Genomic DNA, 26,120 nt, shown 5'->3' on the forward strand with positions numbered 1-26,120 from the left:
GAGAAAACTCCCCTGTGAAGGGCCCATCTACTTTTTCAATGCCTTCTGTATTACCAACAGAGAGTTGACAGCAAAAACGTATTCTGTCCGTCCTTCTACAAGGCAATACATACGTACAACACAGCTGGGTGAATATGATGCTATTAAAAAGTTTAAAACAGATCTCTGAATAACACAGTTTCTTAAGATACTTTGTTAGGAAGAACTTCCTATGACAACATATATTTTTTACGGCTTCCCATTAACCACATTCCTTGGAGTTCTGAGGATTAGAAGACAGAAGAAACAGGAGAGGGTATCAGGAAATGCTCAGTAACCAAGCACCCTCTCTGCCTGCTTCTGGGTCACGGTGCAGGCCAGGCTGGCAAATACAAGGATCGCAAGAGAAAGAAGTGTCAAGTCACCTCCGCTCCAAGGTCTTCTCCTTACGGCTGGCCAAATACACTTTTGGCCGTGCTCACCCTGCTTCATCCACTTCCTTCTGGGCTCACTTCTGGACCTGCTAACTCAAGCTCTGATCCACTCTCCACGCTGTCTGTCCACATCCCCAAAGGAGCACCAGCATCGGAAATCTACCACCCGTCTAGCACTGAGTCCCGCTACCGTCCAACCGCCGCACACCATGAAAAACTGCAGAAGCGAAAGAAAGGCAAGACTTTGGCAGCACGGAGAGAAACCCCAGCCTCGAGGGACTGTGTAACCGGCTTCGCGTCACTCTGTGGAGTGCTAACTAAGCTGAGGAACGGCTCAAGGAAACTCCTCCCTCCACTTGTGCGTTCGCCCCGTTTCTGAGCTGAGCCATTTGTGCCGTTTCAGCTGTTATGGCCACGCAGACGGACGGTCCCTATGTTGCTACCTCCTGCCCAACTCGCTCCCCTAGCCTCGCGTGCTGAATCCCTAGTCGTCTGGGATAACACAATTCAACAGAGCCACTCCTTCAAAACCGCCAATTCAACAGGCACAAAAACACCATCTTCCTGATCCTAATTTCCAAGCACCCCAAAACTCCATCTGGATTGATGATTCTCTGTTAGAGTCCATGGTAAAAGGTTTTAGAAAATTCACTCCTCTTTCAACCTCTGTCCACCTCATCACAGACCCTGCCCTAGTCTCGCCTTCTCTCCTGCACTGACTGAGCTTGACCTTTAATTGGGATTGCTCCCTCCATTTCCTTCTCCACCAGTCCATTTTGCACACCGCTTCCAGATAAATCACCCTAAAAATATTATTTTCACCATTTTACTTTTTTATCAGAAAAACATAATCTCTACCATCAGCTATGAAGTAACTATGCTTCCCAAAATCAACCGAAATCTGACAAAGCCTCTAGACCCAAGTTACAGGACAATAATATATAGCAAGTGACACCATGGGAAAGCAATTGGCAAAAGCCAGAATGTGGAAAATTCTACAGGACAATGATCTAGTTTCTTCAATAAATAAATTGCAAGTGGCAAAAACAAAATGAGAGATTTAACCGGCAGATTGATAAAGTTTCAAGAAACTTACCAATCACAATGCAATATTTAAACCTTATTTGGATTCTGATGCAAACAAACTGTAAAAAATATACAACTACAACATTTGAGACAACCAGAAATGTGAACACTGACTGGGTATTTTGGTAAAAAGCAAATTACGTTTTTAGGGATGGCTACTTTTTTCTAAAGGAGTCCTTATCTTTTAGAGATTCATACTCCAATATAGATGAAGCAGTATCATCTCCAGAATCAAAACAGTAAAGGAAGGGGGTCCCTAGGTGGCTCAGTCGGTTGGCGCCTGTCTTCGGCTCAGGTCATGATCTCAACAGTCCGTGGGTTCGAGCCCCACATAGGGCTCTGTGCTGACAGCTCAGAGCCTGGAGCCTGCTTCGGATTCTGTGTCTCCCTCTCTGCCCCTTCCCCACTCACTCTCTGCCTCTCTCTCTCTCAAAATAAAATAAAGACATTAAAAAAATGTTTTTAAACAGTAAAAAAAGGAGAAATGGGTAGTGGCAGAAACAAAACAGTAATACCATGAACTGACAGCTCCTGAAACTGCGGACATTGGATGACAAGGGTTCATTATACATTTCTATTTATTTCAGACCATGTCTGAAATTTCCCACAATAACAAAACAAAAAGCCATAATGGTAGCTCACTGCCAAAAGGAGCAAGTCCAAATGCCCAATCTCTCATTCCAACCTTTTACCTCCAAACTGCCAAATCTCTTATCCTTGTCAACCAAAATTATTCACTCTTTTTTTGGTACCACTTTCCAAGAAACCAACCAACCAACCAAAACCCTCCAGTCTCCACAGCTCTCTAGCATACCACTTGCATTTTGCATTCAACCCCAACCAAACTGAAATGTGCCAAGTATCCTCTTGACCATAACCTCAACTGCTTTAACCCTTTCTGACCGCCTCTGCTGGTCTTCCCAGCACAGGTGTTCACAATGAACATTATCCCTTTAAACCATAAACTGTTCTGTAATTGTCTTTGATCTCTGTTTTTGTCTGAACTCTCTGCAAGATTATACTTTATTAAATTCCTTTTAATGAGTATTTAAAAAGAAAGAAATTTTTTACCAGAAATTAAAAAAAAATTCCATTAAATAAATTTAGAAACCTCACATAAGTAACAAATGGAGGTGGGGAGAGGCAACATAGAAAACCCCCATTCTTAATGACAGACAATAATAAACATTCTGATGTTATTGCTTCCAATCCAAACAAAGTCATAGATGAAATAAGGTATTTGTCCACATTCTCAACTGTTCAAGTCAGAAATAGGAATCACCTGCTTGGGCTGCTACTCTAAATAAAGTTGTCCAAAATCTGTGAATGGAGATCAGTGACCGCACAGTCGTTCAGTTTTCTTTTCCCTTTCAAGTGTGTGAATATACATTTTCCCATCTTGATGGAGTTTCAACATCTTCTCGTTTGCTCTAGGTCATGGGTGAACACGGATGCTCCTAAACATGTGGCAGTGACATATCTTTCAAAATTGAACCAAATTCACCTTTTGTAAACTTCTCTTACTTCTGATGATTGTCTTTAATAGCTCTGCTCTTAACACGACCAAACCTCTAATGTTTGCTAATACTGACCCTCAACTGGGAACGTGCCTTAGAATGCGCTGGAATCCTCCTGAAATAGGCACTCCAGGGGTGGGCCGCACAGGGAACTCCGGATGGAGTCCTCACCGCTTACTAGGATCTCTCGGTCCCTAACAAGGCCCCTGCTTCAGCCCGCATGCACTACAGCTCGGTGGGCACACCGTCTTCACAGGGGCTCTTGCAGCATCAGTAGTGGTACCAGCCCAATGGGCGCGTGGCTAATAACACCCCATCCTCTAAAATCTCAGACAAAACCGGACAGAGAAATAAGGCTTGGAAGTGGTCGTGTGGACGCAAGACCTGCCCTCTCTACCACTGGTTTTTCTAGACCAGGATCGAATCAGACCCGAGCCGACCCTGCAGGGTAACTAGGAATTTAAGGAGAGGAGACTTTCCACCAGATCTACTTGTTCTGGAGTATACACCGCCAAGATGCTGTATTAGAGGGTCTGGCCCAATGCCTTAAGATGCCCATGACACTCACCTCAGGTTTCACTGGGCAGTAGACACCTTAGCACTTGCTACATGTACACCAGGAGCCAGAGGGACACCGTGACTGCCCATCGGTCCCTGCGTTAAGCAGTAGTAGTAGTGAACCTAAAACAGGATGGGTCCTGATGCTGTGGAAACCAACTCCAATTTGGAGGAAGATTTCTAATTCAATGTTCTAATGCTAACTCATTAACACCACACCACCCACTGATAAGACACAACCGTTCTGGGGAGACACAGTGGTATGGCTGGCAATGACTTCAATATGCCACCCAAAATAGAGACTATCAGAAAGTTTTAAAGGCTGAGAAATGAAGAAAAACACCTTCGGCAAGGATAATCTCACAGGTTATCTGGCCTGGGATATTGAAAAAAAGCTAGTTTTACTTTAAGGTCTGGAATCCTCAGCCAACAAAATATCAAATGAAACGAAACCTAAGAATAACCTAGTTTCAGACCTGGATTCAAAATAGAGATTGCATGTGTCTCCTTGAAAACCTCCTCCAGGTCATGGATCAGTACCAATAAGATTTGTCAGTGTTCTTACCTGACAGCAAACTTCAAGTTCTCTCTGCGTGAGGTTAATTTTATCACTATTTAAACATTTATGTGGCAGTTTACAAAAGGAAAATGATTTTACATTCTGTCTGTGTTAATCTCCAGAAAAAGAGATCAGGGCCCTAAAAGGGGAACTGACTTGTTCTGGGCGTCATGTCAGTGTCCTTAGAACCCTCTGCCCCCACCTGTAGAACACTGCTTAGCACGCCAAGGGGTCACGCTTCTCAGTCAATAACAGCTAAATAGGTACTTTGTTTTACAAGGAGATATGAAAGAGGGAGATTTCTTTTTTAGAATCTGAACGCCCGTTCAAAGAGATGCTCTTCTTTCCTGTTGGGCAGAATTCCACAAGAAACAGAATATTTTTGTTTCCAGTGTACCTCCGTCTTATGCACTTGGAAATGTGCAGCCAACAGTATGACAGGCATGTCACCAAGTAGGTGACATTTTGGAAGGTGCTGCCGCTGCTCAGAAGGGCAAAAACATGTATTTCTATTATCACAGTTTCAAAGAGAGTGTAAAACTGAAAAAGGAGTGCAGCGGTGTGTGGTCACAGGGCTGACACCAGGAGAAAACTCTGACACCCTGTTACTATGATCGTGACAGCCCTGTCCCCTCACAAGGCTGTCTCCAGACACAAACATGCCGAGACAAACGAGTCTTTCAGCTGCAGGATGGATTCTGCTGCTGGGGAAGGCCCGGGCTCCAGTGGAGACAAGCTGCTGAAGTCTTTAGAAGATCAAAAATTATTTTCTTTCCCAAGATTTAATAAACAAAAGGGCATTTCCATTTTTTAGCAAGAAACACCCTCCATTTGAAGACATGCAGACACGCAAACTCTACACACTGACTCCGTTCACCAGGCGATGCCACCACTTCTACTCAAGTCTGGTGCATGCTTAACGGCAGGCGTGTACTGTTCTCTCCCTTATTTCATTCTCCGGGAAGGATTTTAATCCAGAGCGCATGCCACCAACAAGCGGACGAAAACCAAATTGGCTGAAGCATAAAACTCTACGTGGAACTTAGGATGAGAGTCTTTCTGAAAGTCTCCGTGTTGGTTTGGAAGAAAGCATTCCCCACGTTACTACTCCTGCAAGGTCTCTATGAACGAATTTAGTGGAAAAACATACCCTACTGCAGGCGCCTCCTCACTTCGCCAGTGCGCTATCCTATGTTCATCTTTATTCCCTAACACTCAGCATGTACCTGGCCCCTGTAACAACACTACGCCACTGTTAAAGGATCTGTCACATTGAAAACCAGATTCCTAAGTCAACTACATAGTTTTATTGAGTTTCCAAGACTCCCAAACAGTTTACAAATCCTTCTCTCCTTTGTATTCCTTTTCCATACTCCGTGAGAGCCTGTCTTGCTTATTCCTCTATTAGACAATACCTCCGGTAATATCCGCAGCCTCTCCGCCTGCCTACAAAACAGCTTCCCTGCGCCAGTCCCCAGCTCCTCCGCTCCGTCCATTCCAGTGCCAGCACACTACTCCTCCTTCATCTCATCACACCCCAATCAAAACCCCCAGTGATCCAATATTACTGAAATCAGAGGTCCCCAGACTTCAGCACACATACAAATCTCCCAGAAGGCTTGTTAAAACACGCGTTATATTGTCGCATCCCTAGAGTTTATGATTTGGTAAGTATGAGTTAAGGATAAAAAAAAAAAATCTACACTTTTAGGGGCACCTGAGTGGCTCAGTCAGTTAAGCATCCAACTTCGGCTCAGGTCATGATCTTGCGGTCTAGGAGTCCGAGCCCTTCATCAGGCTCTGAGCCTGTTTCAGATTCTGAGACTCCCTCTCTCTCTGTCCCTCCCCCTCTCGTGCTCTCTCTCAAAAATTAAAATTTAAAAATATTTTAATAAAAAATTTTAAAATATGCATTTTTAATATATTTCCAGGTAACACTGGCCCAAAGCAATCGTTCCCAGTTACAGGATCCTAAACCTATAAAACAAAACCACCTTAGAAACTGAAAAAAAAAAAAATAGGGCCTCAGTCAGCTAAGCCTCTGACCTCGGCTCAGGTCATGATCTCACGTTCATGGGTTCAAGCCACACATCGGGCTCTGTGCTGACAGCTAGCTCAGAACCTGGAGCCTGCTTCCAATTCTGTGTCTCCCTCTCTCTCTGCCCCTCCCCCTCTCATGCTCTGTCTCTCTCTGTCTCAAAAATAAATAAAAAACATTAAAAAATTTTATTTAAAAAAAGAAACTAAAAAAATAATAATGAACAAAAATAAATAAATAAGCCTATAAAATCCAGCCCTTATCCATAGTGATTCTCATTCGGAAGGTCTAGGATGGGGCTAGGAATCAAACCCTGGGCATATCAAACACACCCAGCCTTAGAAACCATTAGTCTGAAAATTAATCACAAACCCTTCCCATGACTCTAGAGCCTTCCACAACCTGCACCCAAATCTACCAAATCTCGCTTACAACTAATCCATTCTTTGTCTTATCTCTGAGTACCATTTTCCATTCCTGCTGGGCCACTTAACATCATTTCACTTACCATTCCAGTGACCTAGACCGCCATTCCCATCTCCTCTACTCCTATGAATCCTCCTAGAATCAGCTCATCATCAACCTCAAAAAGCTTTTCTGGTCCATCACACATGTTTCAGAACAATTATATGACACACGGTCCCAACCATCATCTTATCTTTAGCAACATCAGTTCATTTGTGTGTCTGCCACTCCATACCCAGGTTATTGATGGGTGTGTAGCCTGATATGACTCAGTAACCTGCACCCTGAATTTGTGAACGAACTAGGAAATATAGCAACCTGAAAACAAATTTAAAAACTGCAGAATATTTTTTACAGTATAATAACAATTTAAAGTATTTAGATGAACTTGTTACTCAAAAATGCTTCGTACTCAAATCTACGGGTTACTAAAAAAGAGAATGGACCATTAAGAGAACCACCACAGATTAATTCAAGTCATGATGAAGGTCATTCTTCCAACGTAGATCTAAGAAAATAAAAGATGGGGCAGCACAGTAGATAGGTAAGAGCAGGAGGAAAATGGACTGAAAGGAAAGGAGCAAAGAACACCGTTTTACCTTGACCTCAAACCAATCAGACACCGTAAGTGAAACGAAACGCTATTTCTATGTTGACACCTCACCTTGTGTTATTAGATCACTTTTAGTTTTATATTCTTCATCTGTCAAAGAGCTTACCCCCATGATACATGAGCACATTAACATCAAATAGTAACAGTATTTCCAAGTGTCTGGTTTGGGCATTCCTGGTTTCCTGACAGAGATGACACACAATTGAGACCCCTTTCCTGTTTTAAACATGTCTTGGGGGTAAAAAGAGTGGGGAATGGGAAGAAACTGTGAATGGACACAAAGTTTCTTTTTAGGGTGCTGAAAATATTCCTTAAACAACTCCATCGATACACTAAAAACCACTGAAATCTATGCTTTAAATGCATGAATCTTATGCCATGTAAATTCTATTTCAATAAAGCTATTTAAATAGGCAAAACAAATAATTCATTTCATAATATGAAGGTAGAATCCCCAAATCATTCTTTTGAAACCACATATGTGACAGGTATAAATCATTTATTAAGCCACAAACACATATTTTAAATCATGTTTCTATTTCGGCTGTTAATGTCTGAGGCATCTTAAAGTTCCTTAGTGTATTATAACATTTTCAATATAAAATTCTGTGTTTTGTTTTCAGGAGTATGGAAATTGATATATTTAACAAATCCAAAGTAAGCAGAGCTAAGACATATATATCTTACTTTGTTCATAATCATAATTCTTCATGAAAGTACTATAAATATGATCCTAACAGACTTGTTTTCAACTTAGAACATTAGTCTAAGTTGGTCAAATATTAGAGATCGTAAGAATTTATAAAGTACTTCATTACCTTACAAGAGTAGGTAGGTTTTGATAGTCTATCCTTTCTAGGGCTTGATGTATTCAAGTTGTAAAGGCCGGAAGTACCAGCATACAAGTAATTCCATCTGATAATATTATGTATTCTAAAAGTCTCCAACATGTTTGCATAATACAAATTACTAGTATTCCATGCTACGTCTCTTTCTATTCATACACCTTAATCTATCTGTATCTTTAAAGAGGATTCTATTTTTTGAGAAAGAGAAGAATGCAGAGAGCAGAAGGAAATAGATCTTTTTTATTTTTTGAATGTTTTACTTTATTTTTGGCAGAGACAGCACAAACAGAGCAGGGGCAGAGAGAGAGGGCAACAGAGGATCTGAAGCCAGTTCTGCACTGACATGGGGCTCAAACTCATAAACTGCCAGATCATGACTGGACGAAAGTCAGATGCTCAACCCACTGAACCATCAGGGCTCCCTGCAAAGAGAATCTCGAGCAGGCTCCACGCCCAATGCAGAGCCCCAGGTGACAGAGAGATCATGACCTGAGCAGAAATTAAGAGTCAGATGCTTAACTGATGAGGCCACCCATACACCCCTAAAGAGGATCTCTTTTTTTTCATGTTTATTTATTGAGAGAGAGTGGGAGAGCACACGTGTGTGTGCACACACGAGTGTAGCAGAGGGGCAGAGAGAGAGGGAGAGAAACGATCCCAAGCAGGCTCCATGCTGTCAGCACAGAGCCTGACATGGGGCTCCTTCCCACAAACTGTTAGACCATGACCTGAGCTGAGATCATGAGTCAGCTGACCAACCGACTGAGCCACCTGGGGTCCCCTGAAGAGGATCTATAAAATCCAAAATGAGGAATTCGTATTGAAAGACAGGGCCATGCTCTTCAAAATGCCAGTGAGAAGTCAGTGGACATTTTTATCATGGGTTCCTTGTAAGCACTGTGTCTTTTTGGCCTCTGGCTATCTTTAAGACTTTTTCCTTTGGTTTTTCAGCAACCTGGTGATGATGGATCTAGGTACTGGTTTTCTTCAGGTTAATGCTGCTTGGGATTGGTTGGGCCTGTTGAATCTGTGGGTTTGTTTTCCAATAAATTTAAAAACTTTTGGTCACGATTTCTCCCAATAATTTTCTGCCCAATCTCTCTCTTCCCTCTCCTCTCTACCTGCAACTACTAAACTGCAGGACACTGCCCCATTGCGGACAATCTGGCCTTGTTCATTTTTCCTTGCGGTTAGCTTTCTTCCTTTTGGATCACTCTGATTCATCCGTCTTCCAGTTCCCTGATCTTTTCTTCTATAGCAGGCAATCTGCGGCTAAATCCATCTAGTGAATTGTTCATTTCAGATACTAATTTTTTATTAGTTTGCTTCAATCCCAGTTAGAGTCATTTCTCTGCTTTTCCACAAATGTTAACTGCATGCTGGACACGGCGGATGCTTCAGTAGTGAAAACGTGAGTTGTACTGTCTTACTTCAGATTGAGTTTTGGTCTCGCCGGCAGCTGCCGGCCAGGTGGATCGGGCTCATGCTGGAGAGACCTGGTGATGCAAGACCCAGAGTAACCCCATCCCTACGACTGGAAAGTCCCTACCCCTGAATCACAAGTTTTTTGCGGCCACATCTGAAACCACGGGGTGTTCAGCAAGTTCTCTCCCCACGGACTGCTCTGAACGCCAACATCTCCAATCCTCTGACGTCGGGCATTTCAACTCACAGCCCCATGGTGGCAGTTTTCTGCCAAGCCTTGCGGTGTGTCTGTATCCCTCAGTATTTGGCCAAAGGTTCAATGGCACTTTTTTCAGACTGATAAGGTGCCTCCTCTGTGAGATTCTCTCTTCCCCCACATCCTAAGCCACAGATTCCAGCCGCCTCCACACCCCTAATCTCTCATCTCTGCTCCCTTTGCTTACGGAGGCCGCTGCTCTCTGTCTGGGTTTCACTTCTTTGTGCCGCAGCCTGGCCGGTGTCCCCCAGGACGAAGGCAGGATCAATGTGGCGTCCACCCTACGTGTTCTCTGCTCGGAACTGAATGCGCTGACTGCCTGAATCCCCCCAGTTGTAAAGCTGCTTACAACAGGAGGTAACTTCATCATGGCTAGAACCAGAAGTCTCTCATTCTAACTATTTCTGAAATGGCTTTAAAATCTATGATCCTATTTCACTGTTAAAATAAACAAGTGACCTGAAAAGCACATATTTCCAGGACATTAGCAAATCAAGATATAAAACACTGTAAAACCAGTTTCTAGGCAATAAAGACATTTTATTCAATACACAGATGTTCCTCACGTGCCTACTGTGGACACGTGGCAACTGACAACGAGCAAAAGGAACTCAGGAAACGTAGTTGCAAACTATAATCTTTCCACAGAGCCATCAAGAAAGTACCCAGAATGCACCCCCCCCAAAAAAAAAAAAAAAAGGTCTACTGAATGAGTAATCAAGAATCCAAAAATCCATCATTCATTCCATCAGGAGCACACCAATACTCTTAAAAATGATTACAATTTACAATCATAATTTATTTTTTCCGGCAAATATTCCTATCTACCATGCAAGTTATTTCATCCCTGCGCAGTTATATTTTTCAATTTCCTACATGTACTTAATTTTTTTTTTCATATTAGTAGGTACTATCTAACCAAGTCACTTCTATTTTGCTATGTCAAATTTGCTTCGGCTAACTCTTAATCGCATTTCCAATTCTCATGTGGCCAAATCAAATATATCTGCCTGACACATGAAGAGGGAATATAATAAAATTTCTAAATACCAGCTCTGCAGCATCATACCAATCGGTAATATCATTGCTCCAATCTTCAGCAAATCAAAGCGATGCATTTATACCTTCCAGCTATTTTCATCTCTCAAAACAAGCTCTTGACCTGTCATTTACCCCAATACATGCAAGAGATGACTGTAGGAAAATGGTCATAAACGAAGCTACATATGTTTATAAAATACTACCGAAGAACGTTTTAATATTGATTACCTTAATAGAGGACTAATCCCACTGCGGTAAAGCACTTTAGAACAGAAGGCCAAATACTGTACATCCCTGATGGCTACATAATGAGAATCTCCTAATTTAAAAGCCTGGCAAAAAAAAGTTAAGAGGTCTTCTGAAGATGACACAAGTTGATGACACTGGCAGCATCTCCTTTCAATAGCAACATTATTTTCTCACTGTTTATGAGTCAGGGAATATTCTGGAATGTAGACTTTTGGTTCCAACCTGTTATTCTGAATCAAGACGGCCCACGTGTAAAAGGACCTTTTACCTGCAAAACGTCCTGGATCTTCACCCACACGTCCGCCATATCGTACAATTTGACATCTTCCTGCTGGGCCAGCGGGATCACAACGGCGTCCTGCAGGTACCCCAGGACCACCGAGTGTGCGGTGGCTACAGCGTTAAACTTGTCAAACAGCAGCTCCAGCAGCTCTAGAAGTAACCTGGGGGGAAGAAAGAGGCAACGTTGACATAGGCACACCCCATGCCCATGAGGATGGCTCATAAGGCCCCCCCCCCCGGAAACCATCAATCTGGAGTGAAGCAGTGAGCCACCTTGGATACAGAGCATGAGATGCCCACAGATGCATTTCCAACAGTTGTAGGATCTAAGCAGCTTTTGAAATCTGAGCCTCGGTTTCCTGTGCTGTAAACTGGAAGTGATGGAAGATCTAAGAGCCAGTTCTAACGTCCGGAAACCAGCTGGAGCAGCTCCATAAATGTGTTCCCTTTTTATCACATTTCAGTGATCACCACACTACTACTCTGTATTCATACAGGCAGTTTCTCCAAGAAACTCAGGCAATTTTTCAGACAACAGCTCAGATGTTACACAGATTATGCTATTTCCCCAGCAATAAATTGGGCGCTTTGGTAAGGATACTAATCCTTTTAGTCATGGAAAGCTGCGCCTACCATTCAAACGTATGGCCTAAGTTGCCCGAAGAGAGAGACACACCTGCCAAGCAATCTGACTTTCACCACGGGGAGCAGCTCAGAGAGCTGCATTATCTCATTTCTCATAGTGAGAGACGCTGGACACATATTATTACATCAATTTTATATACGCAAGGACACAAAATGAGGTTGCCAGGCAGCTGAGCCTAGAACAAAAGTTGATTTCCATGTCAGTGCATTTAGCCACGTACCTCTCACTATAGTTCTAGAATATAGATGAGTATTCAGAGATAGCTCGAAGCTTTACGTCAGGAATGCCAAGTGACTCCTCTATCACGGAGGCTTACAGCTGCACTGACGGCCCGGGCTTTGACTCATCCTTGCCACCCCTGAATCTGTATTTCACCCCACTTGTAAGGTGCTTAGATGTGGCTCGTTTATGGGACTCAATAAATGCAGGTCATGGGTATTTATATAGAGACATTTTAACTCCCTTCTTCATTATCAGTCTTTCAATGTAGGAACTGCTTTACACAGCTCTGTATGCCTAGGGGTGTTTAAAACAGTGATCAGCAAATATTTGCTGAATTTAATGTGTATACCATGAACGAGTCTACAAAATTTTGAAATGTGACCTTTATTGTATATTGTGGGCTCTCAGTTTCTGATTTCCTATGGAGACTTAGAAACCAACCTGAAAAGTAGAAAAGGAAAGCAAAAAAGCTTGTCAGCAGTGCCAATTAAGAAGACTTCAGTGCCATAAATAAGAGCTTATCACGACAGTTTTATCAAAATGTACAGCATATCATCCACTCCTACGGCTACTTTACTGCCCAATGACTATACCTAATGTGCCAGTGTGACAGCCAATAACTATCTTAGGATAAAACCCTAATATCTGTTTGACATTTTAATGTAGATGAGACAGAATCAATGAAAATTGCTGTAGTACCGTCAGTTTAGAACACAAATAATCCAGAAATTAAATACTGTATTTATAAATAGGAGCCATTCTACCTTTGGAATGATGTTGGCTCTTTTTTTTTTTTAAAGGTCAAGTCCTATTTATGCTCACATATACCTCAAACAATTCTTTCTCTTCTGTGTTACTGGAGAAATTCTCAAATATCAGCAGAGGGGTACAAAGTAAAGGAAGGCGTGCCTAATGTTAACAGGTAACGGAGTTAATGCAGCATCGGGAAATGACCTGCATAAAACAGATACCTGGCATCACACCGAGCAAATTCCTGAGCAAGTGAGGATTCTACTTTTCAAGTATTTAAGCTAAGTATGTAAGTGTGTGGTTCTCAAACATCAACCCACGGACCACAGTGTCAGCAACAGACAGCAAAATAAAAAAAACAGGAACACATATTAACTTTTCACAAAAGTAAACTAATTTGGTAGTTTGGGTCCTCTCCTGATAGGAAAAGTCTCCAGCTGCTTTCTGTCATGATGGCAATTATACTGCCTAAGTCCTTGACAGAATTAAAACTGAACACCCTCATATTAGGCCCTAACAGTTCTTGAAATCATACTGATCCAGGACATCCAGGAGCCTGAGGCACACTGCTGGCCAATTTCCCGGTGGCGTGAAGTTCCAGGTACAAGCCTGCAAACCAGCACCGAAGCAGAAAGCGTTGGAAAAGCAGTGGGCTCCTCTGAATGGAGAGGTGCTGCCATCCAATCACCTCCAGGGCCACCGGTCCCAGGACTGCGCACCTCGACTGTCGCTCAAGGACCAGGGTGGCTCGGCAACCCGGGCAGTGCTCGATTCCGAAGAGAGACCCAGCAGGGAACTGAAGTAGGAGACGAGATCCAAGGTGTCTGTTAGCATCATGGAAACCACAGCCCTTTGATGAAGTGCTGACTCATTGCCAGCTTCTCTCCTTCTTGGACAATCAAGGCCAAGATGGCCCTGCTGCGGCATGACCGTCATGACCATAAGCCAGGCCACAGAGGCAAGAAAGAAGGGACAAGAGACAGGCCAGAAGTGGAAACGTTCCACCAGCAGCTCCACCTACACGTGAAACGCCGGCCCATTTCAAGAAGAGCATCAGGGGACACTCTCCTCTGCCTTACCACAGCACAACCACGGCAATATTCATAAAACCGGCAGTTTTTACAGCAAAATTAAAGACGTGTGCTGCAAATGATACCATCGGGAATGTGAAAAGACAACCCACAAAATGGATGAAAACCATTTATCTGATGAAGGACTTGTATCTAGAATATCTAAAGACTTCGTACAACTCATAATAAAAAGATATATAACCGAATTTTAACATGGACAAAGAGTTTGAATGTATTTCTCCAAAGAAAATATATTAATGACTAACGGGCAAACAAAAGACATTCAACACCACTGGCTATCGGAGAAAGGCACATCTAAACCACAAGATCCCATTTCAGCCCATCAGGAGCTATCTTCAACAAGAAAAACAATAGGGGTGCCTGGTGGCTCAGTCGGTTGAGCGTCTGGCTTCAGCTCAGGTCATGATCTCATAGTTTGTGGGTTCAAGCCCCGCATCAGGCTCTGTGTTGACAACTAGCTCAGAGCCTGGAGCCTGCTTCCGGTTCTGTGCCTACCTCTCTCTCTGACCCTCCCCTGATCAAGCTGTCTCTGTGTCTCAAAAATAAATAAACAACAACAACAACAAAAAAGACAAACAATAGAAAGTGGTGGTGAAGATGTAGAGAGAAACTGGAACTTTCCATACAGTGCAGATAGGAGAGTAAACAGTCCAGCTGCTCTGGAAACCTGTTTGGCACTTCCTTAAAACATACAATTACCACATGAACCCAAAAATCCCATGTCTAGGGATAGCCCCAAGGGAAATTAAAACATACATGTGCACAAAAACTTGTACACAAATGTGCATGGTGGTATGATTGCTAGTAGTAAACTATTATAGTAGGAGAATTATAAAAATGGAAATAATCCAAATGTCCATCAACTCAGAAACGGACAAACAAAATGTGGTATATTTATACAATAGATTGTTATTTGGCTATCAATGGGAAAGAAGTGCAGCTCTCGGCTACAGTATGGATGAACCTTGAAAACAGATACATAGATAAGTCACGGAAGGTATGAATGTTTATAAAAAATATCCAGAATAGGCAAATTACAGAGGAAAAAAATATATTCATGGTTACTTCAGTGGGTGGGAATTGACTACTAAAGCATATGGGGTTTTTCATTTTTTTTAATGTTTGTTTATTTTTGAGAGAGACAGAGCACGAGCAGGCAAGGGGCAGAAAGAGGGAGACACAGAATCTGAAGCAGGCTCCAGGCTCTGAGTTGTCAGTACAGAGCCTGATGCGGGGGTCGAACCCACAAACCATGAGATCATGACCTGTGCTAAAGTTGGTCACTTAACCAACTGAGTCACCCAGGAACCCTTAATGGGGGTTTCTTGGTTGTCATTGGCAGAGGACAAAAGTGTTCTGGAACTAGACAGTGATGCTGGTTGCATGACCTTGTAAATACACTAAAAACCACTGTGTAATATGTGATTTACATCTCACTATGTCTATTTTAAAAAGAAACCCATCACTGCTATGGCACTGGAGTGAGGACAGTAGGGCCCAATACCTGCCCTGTAGTGAAGAAATAAAACAGTGAAAAAGGAAAGTGATGTCTTAAAAAAGTGAAGTGAAAATGGATTCCTCTGGAGTCTTTCTATAGGAGGACATTAATTTTTCTCTTTTGGTTCACTTGTTCTTTGTTTGTTCTTCCTGCTAATCTGAGTAACCTATAAGAAATCAAAAGATTCACAGCCTTTCCCAGCATTGAAAATTCTTACATTTCCTGATGAAAAGAAATGTCAATGTCTCCAAGTGTTCCCATCTCTAAAAACAAAGTATTAATTGATACTGCTGGAACAGCACAGTAGAAAATGGACAGAATCCGGGAGAGGAAAGACCGTTCAGACCCTCTCTGTGTGGGTTTCTGGCTTGAGCAACTTTGAAGATGAAGTTTACCTTTGCTGAGAGGGAGCGATGAGTCAAGCAAAGGCAGAAATTTGGAAGGACAGCTGGTGGGTTTAGATCTGGTTCGGTACAAGGTGTTATGTATTTAAGCACTTGGATGTGCAAGTCTGGAGCTCGGGGGAGAGAATGACACTGGAAAACTTAAAAATGATAAATAAAATAGAGGGTGAGATCACTCGGGGATAATATGCAAAGTAAGTAAGGCAGGCGAGGTCCATAGCCAACACTTCCGGAAACAGCAGCTTTGAAAAGATGGTGAGGAAGGAGCTAGGGAGGAAAAAAACGAGGCCAGGAGAGAAAACCATAGAAGACAAAGGAGAAGAGAATCGGCCAAGCTACACGGAGGTCACAGTAGGGAAGGACGGAGAACCGTACAATTCAAAGGTTCCAGCAACCTTGGCGAGGATTTCTGAACTCAGCAGTGGGATGAGGAGTGAATGGCTAATGAGGAAAAAGTAACCAAAGTTAAAACACACGCTTTGGGAAAGGCGCAGCATTCCTCACCGACATATGCACTCCTTAAAAAAGAAAGACCACTCCCTCCTGATGCGCCAGAGAAGAGGAGAGACCAGGAATCACTCACATAACTAGGACATAAATCCACACTGGTCGGGCTCAATTTAAAGGCGGCAGAAATCAACTGACACAAGTTAATGTTCACACACTCTCCAACTGCCCACGCGACACTAGATGGAGAAAACAAGTGCTTGGCCTTCCGCTGCAGATGTACTCAGGGTCACCCAAATACACAAAGCCCCACGAAAATCATTCCCCACTCCCACCACAAAACATAAAGAAGGAAAAGAACTAAAACACTGCAGCTAGCTCAGCGGCTTAAAGCATATTAGGAGGCTCAAGGCTGCACCACTGATCTAAAAGACAAAAGAACAGACAGAATCAATAAACTGCTGGAGACTCCTTACACCGAACTCCACAAGGAAAGGCCTTGCTCATGAAGAAGCCCAAGAACGTCAGAGATTACAGTTTCAATTAACTGCAATTTCTATCCTTCAGAAGAAAATAACACACATTCTCTCTCATGCACACACCACAGGTTATCTCTAGAGCTGCAAAATGGGATGCAGTAACAGTAATATGACATCACAGTGGGTGAAGGAAAATGTTAACCCCAGGATGGTAAGAAAGACAGTACAGGAACCTCAGACCTGAAGCCAGATCTCTGCTGCACATCTGTGGGGCCTTCAGTACGTCATGCAGGCATTCCAAATTGCAGGCTCCTCAAGCACAAACCTCTTCTATTACAATTTCCTCATCACCAATGGTGAGACTTAACATGCAAAAATGTGCATAAAAGTATACTAAAAAAGCAACCCAAGGGGCTCCTGGGTGGCTCAGTCAGTTGAGTATCCAGCTCTTGGTTTTAGCTCAGGTCATGATCTCACAGTTTGTGGGATGAAGCCCCACATCAGGCTCTGCACTGACAGCACGGAGCCTGCTTAGATTCTCTCTACCTCTCTCTGCTCCTTCCCTGCTCTGTCTCTCTCGCCCTCTCTCTTTCCCTGCCCCTCCCTTACACTCTCTCTCTCCCTCTCTCAAAATAAATAAATAAGCTTGAAAAGCAAACTTAAAACAACATAAACTATTTTCTGTACCTTTAACAGTCACCATCTGGAAGGGGAGGGATGTGCCAAAGACACAAGAGATACTCCAGATGTTTCCATGGCCCAGCTGTGTCTCTATCCCTCCCACAGCTCAGTTAGTAAAGCCCAGCCTGTATTTCATGAGATGTTCCAGCATGATCCCAATAAAACTCCCTCTTTAATTTAGTTGGAGCTGGGGTCTGTCACTGGTAACTAAAGGAGACCTAAATCACAGAATAAGAGCCAATTCTTTCATTCCTCTGGGATGCTATAATCCCTCCAAAAAGAGATGCACACAATGGACCAACAGAAGTGACAGAATCATGACCTGCATGGCCCCCCAGGCAAGAAAGTAAGGACAGAGTCCTTTAATGCTTCATTATAACCACACGCCTCCTCCAACGCATGGCCCAATGCCCAGAAGAGAGGAAACAGTCAAATGTTGGTGCCCAGGATCAGGAGTCAATGAACGAGCAACATAAGGTGGCAATCGGAGCAGAAGTCTAGGATTAGGAACACTAACCAGGGGTCCTCTGCCTGGGGCTGGTGGCCAAAGCTGCCTCAATGGGAGAGAGCTCTGAAGCAGCAGGGCTCAAGTAGGAGAGGAAAGAGATGGATGACGGCAGGGACTGGGCCATGACAAAGACCACTACGCCCACCAGAGCGACACCGATTACATGCTGGGCAAAGTGCGGTACTTGGGTTATCTCATTTAAGCCTTTGGACGACCCTAAGAGGAAGGTACTGCTTTTATCCGCATATTACAGACAAGGAGACTACAGTGCAGATAAGGTGCAAAAGGCCCTCAGTTGTAGAAGCTGTTCCTTTTAAGGAATATTCTTTTTTTTTTTTTTTTAGGGAAAAAAAGAAAAAAAGGAGGGCCACCTGGGTGGCTCAGTCAGTTAAGCGTCCAGCTTCGGCTCAGGTCATGATCTCATGGTTCGTGGGTTCAAGCCCCACATCAGGCTCTGTGCTGACAACTAGCTCAGAGCCTGGAGCCTGTCTTCGGATTCTGTGTCTCCCTCTCTCTCTGACCTTCCCCTGCTCACACTCTCTCTCTCTCTCTTTCTCAAAAATAAATAAAACATTAAAAAAAAAAAAAGGAAGCCATTTTTCAAAAGAGGCCAAAGAGGTATCAGTAATGTACGACGCCAAGGAAGCCGCGGCTGGAAAGAGTGTCAGTAGAACAGTCTATACCCACCTCTGCCTTCTCACTGCAAACTAGTTTTTGTGCCTGCTATTCTACCAAAACAGCTCTTGCAAAAGTCTCCAACAGTCTTTTCGTTTCATCTCATAGACACTCTTGGGCCTTTATTTCATGGAGTACAGCACTGGTTTCCACTGCCTTCTCTGCATCTTCCTTGGAACAGTGCCTCCCACTGGTCCACAACCCTGTACTCCTCCACTTTCCTTCTACCTCCGGTTGCCTCCTCTCAGGGACCTCTTCCTCAGGCTGCTCCCAAAAGGCTGTGCGCCCTTGCCATCCTCACACTCTCTCTGGGTGAGCTCACTCAGCACGGCCTTCACTTTCCCACCTACTAATGATGCCTAAACTCATCTTCTGGCCAGTTCACTCTCCTGAGCTCTGGACCTCAAACTTCACAGGTCTTAGAACATATCCTACTGCTCCCCAAACCCATTCCTCATGGGCCCTACGCCAGTGAATGGTAACACCTGCCCCAGCAAACCACTCTCACCGCCCCTCCTGCCCCAGATCCGATCGGTCACCACATTCCTCTACCTCCTTACTATCTCTCAGATGGACCGGTTCACTCCATTGCCATGGTCCCTCTGCTAATGCCGGCCATTCCATCCACTAAAACAGTCTTCACACTGGTCTGCTTTCCTCCAGTCAGTCCTTTCCTCCCCCTCGCTAGACTGTCTACTCATAGAGGGTAAGAACTGTGTCCAGTGTATCACTGGATTCCAATGCTGTCATAAGGTTCAGCATATGAGAGGCAGTACGTATTTGTTGAGAGAAGGAAAAAATGAGCTCCAGCAGATGGGAGAGAGAAGGAGAGAGGCCTGGCTATAGATAACAAGGTGAGGAAATCCGTGTTGCAGATTATAATCTCCTGGTTTTATTTTGTTTGTTTTACCATCTCCGAGTTTTAGAGGCCCAAAATTAAAAAAATATATCCCACATATACTATCCTTTCAGAAAGATAACCTTACCAACCTAACATGAGAATCAAAAGAAGTACAGTTCAAGCTGAAAGATACATGCACTCAGAGCTAATGTTAACAATGCTGTAATACAATCCATTTTGTGTAAAAAAAAAAAGAGAGAGAGAGAAAAGAAAATGAAAAAGAAAAGAAAAAAACCCGCAAGTGTCAAGTTGAAGAGAGTGTTTGTTCTTTAAACAGACATGCAATCACCTGGCAGGTTTTTAAAGCAGCCCTCTAGTAAGTGATGAGCTACTTCCTTCCCGATCTCTGCTAACGTCCCGCCCGCACCCCTATCGGTACCATCTCCAAGAAACAGAAGGAGAAAATGTTGAGGAACAGACACAGTTGCAAGGGGCAAGAAGTGTCTTGTGGTCTAGAGCTGTATCATCAAGCTGTGAAAAATGCTCAATATTTAAGGTGAGATACAACTATCTGAATCTAAATTTAACATCCAGGGAACCTTGAATTAGTCATTTGGCTGGAAAACCCACGTTGGCAGCCAAGAAGCTGCCTTACGCGGTCACGAAGCAAAGACACACACACGAGGCAGAAAATCGGTTCCGTTCTACTAGGAATCTGCGGAGACTTTAATATCAGGGTTCTGCGTTTTCCCACTGACAGACAGACAACGGCAAACACCACAGAGTATTTATTTTCCTACCACTCTGCCCTAAATGATAAGAAAACACTAAACTCGGAGCTTATTAGGTCTTATGGGAAAAGGTAAAAGGAAATTGATCATCAATTATTTCCTATGAAAACGGTCTCAGTTTTACACGTCTCTACATCAACATACACAGTTTCGTAACAAGCCTGGCTGAACCAGTAGTTTTCAAACAGGACAGAGATCTCATTTAATCTTCAGGGTTATCTAATACCGACTTTTAAAGGGCAGAGATCAGTTTATTAATAACAATATTCATGTAAGAAGAAGGTGCTATTTGAGGAGCGCTGACTAATTCTCCATCTGCACGATGAAAAGAACAGGAAAAACGATCAGCAACATAGAAAGAAACGGAGCAAAAATAAGAAGAACACTGAGCTGGGCCCTGGCTCTGGGAACTCTCCTCCTGTGTCCCCTCCCTAACTGTCAAGTCAGCCGCTCGTGCTCAGTTTCTGAATTCTCAGGACACGAGCCCAAAGGAATTTTTAATTCTAACGTATGGCAAATGAATGACTAAAATTAGGAAAACAGACCCAGGTCTTCTTCCTTTTAATTAAAAGTATTAATATCATTCCTCCCAAAGCCTTTCCCCGGATAACCTCCTCAGTAGCAAGTGCTGAAAATACTGGAAGCCTTGTACGTGCAAGAGTGCAGCTGCATCAGGATCTCACACCGCACACAAACATCAACTCGAAATGGGTTAGACTTGAATGTAGATCCGAAACCATGAATTTAGGAAAAAACAGAGGTAAGCTCTTTGACATCAGTCAGTCTTGGCAATGGTTTTTTTGGATCTGACACCACAAGCAAAGGCAGCAAAAGTGAAAACAAGTGGGACTACATCAAATTAAAATGCTTCAGCACAGCAAGTGAGAAGTCACCAGCAGGACGGAACAAAACATGTGTAAGTGACACATCTGATAAAGAGTGAATATTTAAAGTATATACAGACTCACACAACTCAGTAACAACAAAAAGGAGTGCGCACGCACACACACACACACATGCATGCACACAGTCCAATTTAAAAATGGGCAGATGGGGCACCTAGGTGGCTTAATTGGTTGAACATCTGACTCTTGGTATCGGCTCAGGTTGTAATCTTGTGGTTGTGGGATCAAACCCCATGGCAGGCTCTGCACCGATAGCACGGAGCCTGCTTAGGATTCTCTCTCCCTCTCTCTCTCTCTCTGTCCCTCCCCCCTCACTCTCCCCCACCCCCCGTCCTCTGCCCCCTCTCCCCTGCTCATTCTCTAAATATATATATATGTGATATTAAAATTTCAGGGGTGCCTGGGTGACGCAGTTAAGCAGCCGACTTCAGCTCAGGTTATGATCTCACACCTTGTGGGTTCAAGCCCCGTGTCAGGCTCTGTGCTGACAGCTCAGAGCCTGAAGCCTGCTTCTGATTCTGTGTCTCCCTCTCTCTCTGACCCTCCCAGGCTCACACTCTCTGTGTCTCTCTCTCAAAAATAAATAAATGTTAAGTAAAAAATAAAAATTTTTTTAAAATAAAAATTCAAATAAATAAATAAAATAGACAAAGAGATAAATATTAAGACATTTTTCCAAAGAAGACATAGAAATGGCCAAAAAGGACACAAAATGATGTTCAACCTCACTCATCGCCAGGGAAATGGAAATCAGAGCCACAGTGAGATACCACCTCACACCTGTCAGAACGGCCTTTAACAAGTGATAACAAGAAAACAAGCGTTGTGAGGATGTGGAGAAAAGGGAACCTTCATGCACTGTTGGTTGTGAACTGGTGGGGCCCCTATGAAAAACAGTAGAAGGCCTTCTCAACAAGTTAAAACCACAACCGCCACATGATCGAGCAGTTCCACATCTGGGTACACATCCCGAAGAAAATGAAAACAGGATCTCAAAAAGAGGTCTGAGCTCTCATTTTCATGGCAGCATTACTCACGCCAGCTAAGCTCGGAAAACAACTTCAGTGTCCTCAGAGGATGAATGGATAAAGAAGATGGGGGGTGTGTGTGCGTGTGTGTACATTCAATGGAGTATATTTTAGCCATGAGAAAGAGGGACGTCCTGTCATGTGTGACAACCTTCATAATATCTGAAGGTCCTATGATAAGTAAAATAAATCCAGCAAAGACAAATACTGTACGTTCTCACATATGTGGAATCTAAAAAAGCCAAACTCAATCAAACAGACTGGGATGGTGGCTGCCGGGGGCTAGGGGTAGAGAAAATGGGGAGATGGTCAAATAGTACCAACTTCCAGCTCCAAGATGAGTAAGTTTTGGGCGCTAATGTACAGCAGGTCACTGTAGTTAATGCCATATTATACACATGAACATTACCAAGAGTAGATCTTAAGCTCTGACCACAAAAAGGAAATGGTAATTAACTGATGTGATACAGGTGTTAGCTAATGCTACAATGGCAGTCATTTTGCAATACGTAAGGTGGTCCTTATATATTGTTCTACACCTTAAATTATGCCATGTTGTGTGTCAACTATACCTCACTATAAAGCAAGGGGGGGATACCTCTCCCCCATTCCAAAATAGTATTCTTCAGAGTGGAACAATAGAAAAAGTATCCATAAGTCCACTTCTCAGAGATAACTGAGATGTTAGGTGTGTATTTTTAGTACAAGAATGTGCAAGGTCTCTGGGGAATTACTCAAGGATCTAAGTCATCTGTTTAATTCTCAAGTGAGCTAATTAAGACCCAGGCTCAGTGGCTGCTGATCATACTTAACATGTCCGGCTATCTCGGAGACGCCTGTCACCGATCACCATGGGGGGTCTGGGTGGGAGAATGGATATGTCAGTGCAAACACTGCCCTTCTCCTGTGGAAAAACAAAATCACACCTAGGAAGGGGCTGGGAGCATTGTCTTTATGTAAGACATAGGCAAGCTTACCCGATGAAAACTGACTGCTGCTTCTCTTAATTCTGCCACCACCAAGCTTTGTGAACTGTCAGATTATTTTGGCGTTCACGTTTCCCTGGGAAATCTGGGATTAATAATCATGTCCCTACCTGTGATGAGGCCAATAGTGGGGCCCGCTCAGGTGAGATGCCAGATGACAATCTGCTTTGCTAAGCATAAACGCTACCAAACTACAAAACGCTGGGAGAACTGTGATGTTACAAAGAATGTTCTCAAACTTTGGCATGCATGAGAATTACCTAAGGCAAGACTCCTGAGGGCCCTGCACCCAGAGATTCCAATTTAATCACCCCTTCCTTCCTAACTTTCCTATAGCATTGGTGCTGCAGATCTTTAGACCCCACTATAACAGTACGGAGATTTTTTTTTAAATTCACTGCCTCTTTGGGGCTCCTGGGTGGCTCAGTTGGTTTAGCATCTGACTTCGGCCCGGGTCATGATCTCACAGTTTACGACTTTGAGCCCCGCATCGGGCTCTGTGCTGACAGCTTGGAGCCTGGAGCCTGCTACAGATTCTGTATCTCATTCTCCCTCTGCCCCTCCCCCACTTGTGCTCTGTCTCTGAGATAAATAAAATGTAGAAAAAAAAATTTTTTTAATCACTGCCTTTTAAAAATTACCTTTTTTGGATCTTTTTCTTATTCATTCATTAAACTACTTGGGCACTTAATATGTGCCCAGCCCTATATCAGGGCTGTGTGCAAACACAAAGTTGAGCTCCCTTTCACAAACTCACAGTCCAATTTGATCAGAGACCATAATACTGGAATGGGCCAAAAGTCAGAAGAGCCCATAAGGTAAGACACACAACCTAATATACATATGAAGATGCTTAATCCCCTGGGATACCACCGTCAACATCAGCAAGGAAAGACTGCCATTTGACACAGTTATTTGTCTGTGTGTTTCTTCGATCAAAGACCCAATGTCAGTTTGAGTGTGAAATATCTTCCATCGAACACCAACACGTGCACTGAAAATAAGACCTAAGGCAGTTCCCACCATCTGCCAGAGAAGTGGTCCTGATGCAGCGTGAAGACAGGCCCCTGAATGTTATCCACATCCCATGAAATAGATTTTACCTGTTATCCCTATAACTGGTATGATCTCTAATTTGACCCTGCAAACCACGAAAAACAAGAGAAATCAAAAGCAGGGTTTGTTGATTTTTTTACCCCTGACAAATATACACAAAGATTCAAGTAATGTGATATTAAGCCCTGCCCCATTTAGCCAAACACCTTTCTCTAAAGACTATACCCAAAGAACAATACACAATCAAAATTTTATGTCTACAGGAGAGTAATGAACATTACCAACATTACTAACTCCCCTGATATGTTATGAAGCTATTACCAATTTATTTGTTAGGTCTTCCTAGAACCCACCTAGGTTTGGAATGAGAATCACGTTCCATGGTAATAAATTTTATGTTTTAGTTAACAACCTGTATGTTAAGTCCCACATGTATAACTCCTTTCATCTGTTCTAAAAATATTGCCATAAAGCTGCAGGAAATACGTTCTGGTGGAAGAATAGTGGAATTTCTTCTGCATGTCGCTGGTTCATCCTATCCATCCCTTTCAGTGTTTAACAGTTGAGTATATTTAAAGCCTGTTCTCACTGATATGTGTAATCAAAAGTAGAGATTTAATCAAACGATATCATAATCACTGAAGTTAAATTTACTTGCTTCCTGCTTGCTTTGATTCGCATTAACTACTCATCTAAATTATATCAAGGCCCTCCCTGATTCCAACCATGTCCAGGTGCTGCCGTGTGGTGCTCGGGAAGCAGCCACAAGAACAGATGCCTGACCTTGCTTCAATGCTGCTCTTTTTTTTTTTTTTTTTTTTTTTTTGAGAGAGAGAGAGAGAGCGCGCACACAAGCAGGGGAGGGTCAGAGAGAGAGGGACACGCAGAATGCAGAATCTGAAGCAGGCTCCAGGCTCTGAGCTAGCGGTCAGCACAGAGCCCGACATGGGGCTCAAACCCACAAATGGTGAGATCATGACCTAAGCCGAAGCCGGACGCTTAACCAACTGAGCCACCCAGGCGCCCCTCAATGCTGCTCTTAAATGACTTTTCGGTCAAATATTGACCAATCCCACAAAATCCTACATTTCAGATACTTAGGAGAAGAGCTACTAATAGAGAAAGAAGAAAGGAAAGGAAATGCTACTTATTTAAAAAAGAAACATATGCCTGACTCTAACCACAGGTTTAAAAAACCTTGGGGTGGGGGGCACCTGGGTGGCTCAGTAGGTCGAGCATCCAACTTCGGCTCAGGTCATGATCTCTTGGTTCACAGGTTCGAGCCCCACATCAGGCTCTGTCTCTCCCTCTCTCTGTCCCTCTCCTGCTCGCTCACTCTCTCTCTCTCTCTCTCTCAAAAAATAAATAAAACATAAAAATATTTTAAAAAACAAAAATATTTTAAAACCATGGGAAGAGTTTCGTTTGTCTTTTCATAAACACTACATTTGTACAACAAAACTAATCTTGGGGACAGAGACTTGAGACTCCTAGACAGAATCACTGTGTCAGGATGCCGTACTGTAACATCATGTCCTTGTTCTACGTTCTGACCTCTGAGGGTTTTTTTTTTTCCATAATATTTTATTGTCAAATTGTTTTCCATACAACACCCAGTGCTCTTCCCCTCAAGTGCCCTCCACCATCACCACCACCTGTCTTCCCCCCTCCCCCCTCCCCCCCAACCCTCAGTTCATTCTCAGCTTTCAATAGTCTCTCAAGTTCTGCATCCCTCTCTCTCCCCAACTCTCTCTCCCTCCTC

At 43.2% G+C, this 26,120-nt stretch overlaps 1 protein-coding gene across 3 annotated transcripts in view; it reads right to left on the reverse strand.

Moving 5' to 3' along the window:
* Nucleotides 1-26,120, reverse strand: part of EXOC4 (exocyst complex component 4) — a 734,942-nt gene that overhangs the window by 621,163 nt on the left and 87,659 nt on the right. For all 3 annotated transcript variants that reach the window (XM_029923156.1, XM_029923167.1, XM_029923170.1), the window contains exon 7: nucleotides 11,337-11,511. In XM_029923156.1, coding sequence (XP_029779016.1) covers nucleotides 11,337-11,511 — 175 coding nt within the window. The remainder of the gene's footprint in view (nucleotides 1-11,336; nucleotides 11,512-26,120) is intronic.

Source organism: Suricata suricatta, chromosome 2 (assembly GCF_006229205.1).
Source record: "Suricata suricatta isolate VVHF042 chromosome 2, meerkat_22Aug2017_6uvM2_HiC, whole genome shotgun sequence".
In the NCBI taxonomy this organism is placed as follows: Eukaryota; Metazoa; Chordata; class Mammalia; order Carnivora; family Herpestidae; genus Suricata; species Suricata suricatta.